General features: G+C 37.3%; 1 protein-coding gene across 1 annotated transcript; it reads right to left on the bottom strand.

Moving 5' to 3' along the window:
* Window positions 1-3,388: 3,388 nt before the first annotated feature.
* On the bottom strand, window positions 3,389-6,300 carry LOC105046084 (uncharacterized). The gene is made up of 3 exons (XM_010924579.4): window positions 5,530-6,300; window positions 4,920-5,390; window positions 3,389-4,066 (listed from the first exon to the last, which is right to left on the bottom strand). The coding sequence occupies exons 1-3, from the start codon at window positions 5,933-5,935 to the stop codon at window positions 3,804-3,806; spliced, it is 1,140 nt and encodes a 379-aa protein (XP_010922881.1). The 5' UTR covers window positions 5,936-6,300; the 3' UTR covers window positions 3,389-3,803.
* Window positions 6,301-7,758: the final 1,458 nt, after the last annotated feature.

Below are 7,758 nucleotides of genomic sequence, written 5' to 3'. Positions count from 1 at the left end.
TTTTTTTTCTTTGAGAATATATCAATCTGGAGTCGGATGAAACCAAAATTTTATATCCCATTTTTAATTAAAAACGTTAAAAATGATCAGCCATGAAGTTATCCTTCCCCCCAGTAGTTTTTCTTGGCCAGCATTGTTTGTCTCACCGGTCAAATTGATTGCAAGAGCAAGCGAGGAAAGCACGGAAAAAGCGAGTTGGAGTGATGAAGTCGTCGAGGCCGTGCGCCGTCTCCCACGCAAATACACCTAAAAGGTAGCCGAAATCGTTGCATTTCGTTGCATTGTGGCCCTCGTTAGCGACCGTTTCGTGAATCCAACATCAAAGAATAAAATTAGGAAACGATACATGCTCCAAAGAATATTTGGATTTATTTGATTTTTTTTTGATCCTTTCTGGTTCCAATTTCCCTTTCCTTTCCTACCTACCTATTATTCTTCGTTAAATCCCATCATTTTTTTTCTTTTTTTTTTTTGAGCTTTTAAATGGCCTACCCACCAAAATTTCAACAAGGGTTCTATTTAATTACAAGGTGTCCCCACTAAAACTGTTATTCACTGATACAGCGGCTATAATAAGCATTATTTGCCTCGCAATGTATAGTTTCAAATGTCAATCATTTTAAAGGTTAATACTAAATCACTATTCATTAAATGAATTTATAATTTGTTAAGTAGTATGAATTACAAACTCTTCTGAAGGAAAAGTTTTTATAAAAATTTGAATTTTGATAATATAACTTTTCAAAAAAATACTAATACATTAAATAGTGTTTGTGTGTTGGGGTTATTTGTATATTACTAATTGCTATAATAGATGTGACCCCAAAATGGATGCTGAAGCAACATGGTAGCAATGGTGATCAACTAAAGCTGCAAAATATTGATTTCATTTCTAATGTTATATAGATTCTGTTGCGTAAAGAATCCAACAAGATAATTGATGTTACCTTATCAACCTTTTGATTTGGGGAAAACAAGATTCTCTCAGTCTCACCCTTAATATTTTTATTTTTGCATATATCACCCTATTTTGGTTACTGCATGACCAATACCAATATGAATTGAAGTTTAGACTTAACGAAGATGAAAAATCTGAAATTGTTATAATATTTAAATCTTCCAACCAATAAACAATGAACAGAATATACCCAATTAGAATAAGATCACCATTGCTTTCTCATTTGTCAACTAAAATCCTCTTGATAAGATATATATAAACTGGATAGTTAAATCTTAGCCAAAATATCGACAAATTGCAGGAGTGTATACCTATATATCGGTTCAGGAAGACACAACATAAACCACTAACCTAGTCAAAAGAAGATCATGACCCATTTGTCCTCACCACCCTGATTGCAGAATGGATTATTTTTTAAAAACTTTTTTAACCAAGGTATATTTTTCCTTGTCTCTTCTGTTAGCTATAAAGCTGCAAACAGTAACTAGTTTGACACCACCTTCAAGATTCATGGCCACCATTCATGAAATGAGAGAGAGAGAGAGAGCTGTGTTGTTTTACCCCAGAACCTGTACCTAAAGTGCTTTAGTTTGATATGTTTCCTTGTGGGGTTGGTTTTGGCAGGAAGCATCTTTTCACCACCTTGTCTAACAGTCCCTTCAACTTGTTTTTCTGGTTTTAACCAAGTGGCAGCAACTATTCACCACTTCCCTGTGGACACCAACAGCCCATGGAACAGAACCAAATAGAAAGATCGCCCCTTTACTTGCCAAGCCAGCCTTTACCTCTGGCTATATTTGGGCATTGACCCTTGTCCACTGGAACTCCTATTAGAAAACAGTCACTAATTAAAGCATTCCAATAGCTCATGTCATGAAGAGTTCCAGCAGTTGGATGTGGAGCTCACTGTTTGGTTTACGGTTGCTGAATATAATGCTTTTGGTCGCCTTTGGACCCTCCAGTAAATACAAGGAGTCAGAAGACTACGTCTACTTTTTAAGAGACATCTTTTGTGTTTCTATATGACACAGAATGCCTTCCTCTATCAGCTGGTTATCATTAGTGTCGTTTAAAATTGAAGGCAGTATTGTTTTTTTCAATAAAGAAGAGAGTTTTAGTTCCTCCAGAAAGCAACAACCAAAGAATTAGCATGCAGCAACTCTTTCAACTCATAAGATAATTCCCACTCTGCAAAAAATTCTCTCTGGAATCAATGGCTCTAGCCAACAAATTTACCTTCGTTTTAAGTGGTCATAAATCTGTGAAGGTTGCCCATGAGTAGCCACAAATCTGCAAATATGAATGCAGCAAGTATAGTTCAAAAGAGATATTCCAAAAAGATTTGATGATAAGCATATTCACTTATATCCTACCATCCATTTGGTATAATTGGTTAAGGAATGTTTAGATTCTATTAGAAGGCATCAAGGAAGCTTCACCAGTATTAGAAGGCATCAAGGAACCTTTCCTTTTGGTTCTCCCCTTGGACACACGAAACAATCATCTTAGACCTACATTACATTGATGTCAGCCATTTGAATTTCCCGTTGCTTCTATATTTTAAAATTTTTATTTTTAATTCCACTCCTTATTTTACTGAACATCCACTTTAACAGACGCTTGATCATATGGTCTCTTTTATAAAGCAATTTAGAAGGAACAGGTTAGATTGGATTAACACAAGAATAATGAGATGCAAGATCTTGGAGTGATGAGCTTGAGGAAACCAATCAATAGTCAATCAACTCTGTTAAGATTATTCAGTACTTACAGTACATTTTAATCAAACATCCTTGTCAGTTAGTCATGCATTCTCTAAGACCTTGTTCAGCACCCTAAACATTTGAATGATTGATGATGTCTCCCCTACGACAACCTTCGAATCAATTCCACCAGTTTTTTGATGCTCTGATGGTCTTATTCACATGTGACTACCATTTAGCAATAAGTCCGGTCAATAAATTATTCACAATGTTTGACAGCTTTTTTTTTTTTTTTTTTTTTTTTTTTTTTTTGAGAAAATGTTTGGTAGCAAATTAGAGTGCTGAAAGAAGCCACAGTTTGATCAAATGGAACATTATTCAGAAACTAGTGCTTAATGTATCTTGAGCTAGAGGATCTTCAATACATCGTGGTCTACCAGATGGAGAACATATGAAGTCTGTTTTAACAAAGAAAGCTGCATATTATCTAGAAAGAAGTGAGTGACTCTCTAACTACTTCAAAATTTTTAAATATATCATTGTCATTTAAGTAGTAAATCAAGGTCACTATGATTTCATATCAAAGAGCACTTGAAATTGAAAATGCAATAGCTGTATCAGCTACCAACAAAGTTAAGAACTTGTTGTAGGTAAAAAAAATATAGCATGGGCATTTGGGATATAAAAGGAAATTTACCTTAGAGGAACTAGTTTCAGAGGAAAAAAGTGTTAATCAATCAGTACCATCATTTGATCTTTTCCACTCAAAGCAAATCAAAATATTCTCCCTGCAATAGTTGAAGCCTGTAGATTACAGACATTGTCTGGATTGGAATTGAAACAGGTTTACAGTACTAGTTACTAAAAGCCAAAATACTAGAGAGCCAACAGCATAGCCAAACAAAGGCTTCAAGGTTTCCAACCACACCCTCCTACTCCCCCCCCCACTCTCCCTCACTCCAAAAGTAAAAACTTCTCTTTCTTCTTTCCTACCTCCTCCTTTCTTCTTCTTTTTCTTCCCTTGTTCCTTTCCTCACCTTCTTTTTGGATTTTCTGTACAGGGCCTATGAGCCCATTTTCCCAAAACACAAAGCTTCAGTTGATCAACTTTAAACCCTCTCGCTTTTCCAAGATAAAACTTTCTATGTTGCTCCAACCCCCAGGAAATCAATGAAGGTGAAAGTCATCTTCTTTCCATCATTATCTCTTTCAGCATGCATGATGGCATTGTTCTTTGGATTAGCCACTGATTCAGTTGTTGAAGCCTCAGAAGTAGCTTCAGAATGGCCAGCCTGATCCACACCCATGGCCATCAATACGGGTGCACTTTGATAAAAGCATCTATCAGAAGTACCAAACTTCTCATTGCACACATTTCTTGCAGCCACCAGCTTTTCATGTGAGCCTGAAAAAGTAAAGGCAACCAATAATAATAATAATCATCATCATAATAATAATAGCCTATTAAGGGGGGATCAATAGCCAGAAAGCAAAGGTGAAAATATCCATAACAACAGCTAGGTGAGAAAGAAGATTTTTGATATTGGCAACTTTTAAAAGGCAAAAAGCTAGACCCATGAAAAAGAAATCTCAATAAAAATAAAGCAAAAAAGAACCAAGCATTCAACCACCAAACCAGGAGTAGGCTGATCAAAAGGAAAAACATTTGGATGCTAGAGAAAAGGAAGCAAAAGAAAAACAACATGAAACCAACTTAAATAATTACTCTAAATAAAAGATATATATTAAACAATTTGCTAATATTTTTGTTGAGTTTATATGGAGGCTTTTTGAGCTTTTATTCGTAGTCTCTTTGTATAGTGCCCTGGATGGAGTCACCCCCATCCTTTTCTCCAAATAAAACTGGAATAGAAAAATAAAATAAAATTACACAAAATAATGACACCATGACAGAAAAATGAAACGGGAAAACTTATAAACTAAATAAGGTAACCAGGCGTCACCGGTCACCTCTCCACCACCCCACCCCCGAGAAAAACCAACCTTCTCTCTCTCTCTCTCTCTGTCTTTGGATGGAAACCAGCCAAACCAGATAAAAAAGGAAACGTTAGGTGAAGAAATTAAAAAAAAAAAAAAACAAGGGTAAAAGTAACAATAAAACCTATAAAATAACTATATAAAATGATAAAACAAAAATAAGAGCACAATAATAGTATTATCATACTAATACCCTCGGGAAAATGGGGAGAAAAAAGAATAGTATTAAGTCCATGATAAAAGATGAAAGAGGCTTATACCCATAAGGAACTGAAAGTGGTGAGGCAGCTCTGATGGCCCAAATCTGTTAACAAAACCAGGGATAACCAAGTTGTTGGGGGAATTAGGGGACAAGCCAGTAGAACTGGAGGCAGACTCATCTCTGTTGGTGGTGATGGTGGACTCCCCACTGTGAGCATTGTTGTTGCCAGTGCCCACCAACTCCATCATCCGGGGGAGAATTGGAACACAAGGGCTGGTGGGAGTGAGAGAAGAGAGCTTCCTCCTCCTATAACCATTGCACATCTCCCTCTGCCTCCTTGCCATCATCACATGCCAATGGTTCTTCACAGCATTATCAGTCCTCCCAGGGAAGAACCTAGCAATGAGAGCCCATTTGTTCCCATGGAACCTATGGGCAGCCAAAAGCCTCTCTTCTTCCTCCTCAGTGAAGGAAGTCTTGTTGATCCTTGGGTCCAGTTGGTTGAACCATCTCAGCCTGCAACTCTTCCCTGTTCCATGCCAAAAATCATCAAAAATGGAGAACGGAGTTCATCAATCATCATAAAAAACGCAACTTTTGGTGATCAAGACCATGGAATAGGATTGCTAACGAAAAAGAAAATCGATCTTTTGGTTGGAATACGATACCTGATCTTCCATCGAGTTTCTCAGCGATGAGGTTCCAGTTATGGGGGCCATATTGGGCGACGAGTTCTCGAAGCCTGGCGTCCTCCGATGGCCTCCAATGGCCTCTGATGCAGAGCTTCGCTTGTCCACCCTCGCTGTCTCTCTTTCCACCGGCGTTCTCACCTTCGTCTCCTTCGTCTCCATCGCTCTTCTCACCCCCAGGATACCCCTGTCCTCCCTCAAAGCCCTGAAAGCCCTCATCTTGCTTCTCTTCCGATGGATATCCCATATCACACGGCCAGCATTCCCTCTCCGCCGAGCAAGAACTCGAAGCACCAAGAAATGGAGGAGATGACGACGGCGGCAACGGCGGCGGAGGAGGGAAGAAGCCCATTTCCAACGCGGATTTCGGATTCAGGGAGCCCATTTTTCCTCAAAATCGAACGAGCGAATGGAAAAACAAGCGTTTTGATTCTATTTCACGAAGAGAAGACAACCCTATGATCAAACACTCATAAGGACGCCGAAAGATGAGATTTTGATCGCAAAGGAGGGACCTTTGATGAGGAAAAAGAAAAAAAAATTCAATCCAGATGGTTTAGATGAAGAAAGGAAGGATTTTTCTTCGAGGGTTTTGCATCGGAAATCAAGTGGAAAGAAAACAGAGCATGCGGAAGAGGGAGAAGGGAGGAGAGCCAAAGAACATAAAAACAAAAGAAAAAAAAAAACGGCCGAGTGGAAAGGAGAACAAGGGAGAAAAAGAAACAGCCTCGGATGAGAGAGAGAGAGAACAACACGGCTCTCTCTCACTTTGAGACTGATTGCTGCGGCTCTGTGGGCATCGGGGAATGCATGCCCAAGAGTTCAAAAAAAGGAACCGCTCGTGTGGGTGGGCAGATACCCCCTCCTCTCCCTCTCTCTTGTTTATTTTTCCACTGCGGCTGCCTCTCTCGCTGCGCTCTGTCCCTCTGGGCCTTGGCAAAAATACCCACTAACTCCCTTTGTCTCAATGCAATCCCCCAACCCTCCCATCTCACCCACGTGGCTCCTGCCCTCCCAAGCACACCAGGCCTTGGCACGTGTGATATACATGCCTGATTCTTCATCACATACCTTTGATGGATGGCTGTAATCCTTTCTTGTAATAATTTTAATTTGTTATATAAATGATGACTTTATTTGTATTCTAAATTAATCATTCATATTAAAATTATTATGTTAAAAAGAAGAACGAGATATATGTGTGGTATCTTCCCGAGTATAAAGTATCAAAAAAAAAGAAAAAAGTGAAGAGAACACATTGAAAATATTTTAGGATTCTATCTATACAATAGTTGGAAAGAATCTAAAGTTCTGTATCTGTATAACAGATTGAAAAAGATTTAGATCTATTTGTAAAATATTTATTAGCTTCTTAATATGAAATTAATTTTTTAAAATTAATTTTTGAAATAATTTTTTACCTAATGGGCGAACATGGCCGGTGGATCTTTAGGGATTTACACAGGACATGTTTGTGTCTATATTCTTGTAACGTAAATTATTTTGAGATATTATTTATGTGTTGAACTCGCATTCTTGTTATGGTGTTGACATTTGTCGAAATACTCTCAACACATATCCCTCCTATTCAACAAGTTACTATTTGCATTGAGATGTTGCAATCTGTAATAGAGCGTTCTTGTGCATTCCATATCTGATCAAAAAATTGGCATCATCAATCTAGCATTTGCTTGAGCAAAAGATAAAAGAGCAAAACACTTGTTGAAATAAAAATGCACTCATCTTAGTTCAGATGTCAATGCTTCCTCTTATTTGATTGCTAAAATATATGGCTTTTCTTTTATGCAGCCAAGTGCCAACTTAATATAATGGCAATGACAACAATAACAACATTTTAAAATATGTTCATTGATAATATTTTAAAATTTCTATATGTGATCAACTCTAGATTGATGATTACACTTTTAAACATTAATGAGTAAGCAAAAGTAGAGGGAGAGAGTAATGTTTGCTCAAGGGATGCAAAGATGTTTCTGATGAAGCATAACTTTTCATCAACTTACTAATACCAGCAAATATAATAATAAGTGTCATTCTATATTTACTTAAATTTTGATTAAATGGCACCCTAAAATGTTTGCAATACAGCTTATGGGCATATCATGATTTCTAAAACATTGAATTCAAAATCTATATTTACAATGTTGGCTATGTTTTCAAGAAAATAATGTTGCATAAATTATTTTT

The sequence above is a fragment of the Elaeis guineensis genome, chromosome 5, assembly GCF_000442705.2.
Source record: "Elaeis guineensis isolate ETL-2024a chromosome 5, EG11, whole genome shotgun sequence".
NCBI classification, from domain to species: domain Eukaryota; kingdom Viridiplantae; phylum Streptophyta; class Magnoliopsida; order Arecales; family Arecaceae; genus Elaeis; species Elaeis guineensis.
Note: the sequence above shows the minus strand (reverse complement) of the source record. Positions and strands in the feature narration are given on the sequence as shown.

Excerpts from the sequence above, each read along its gene's own strand:
- LOC105046084 (XM_010924579.4), bottom strand. The coding sequence starts at position 5,935 with ATGGGCTCCCTGAATCCGAAATCCGCGTTGGAAATGGGCTTCTTCCCT. Across the intron at positions 5,391-5,529 it reads GAAACTCGATGGAAGATCAG|GGAAGAGTTGCAGGCTGAGA; the intron begins GTATCGTATTCC and ends GGCATGGAACAG. Across the intron at positions 4,067-4,919 it reads CCACTTTCAGTTCCTTATGG|GCTCACATGAAAAGCTGGTG; the intron begins GTATAAGCCTCT and ends TTACTTTTTCAG.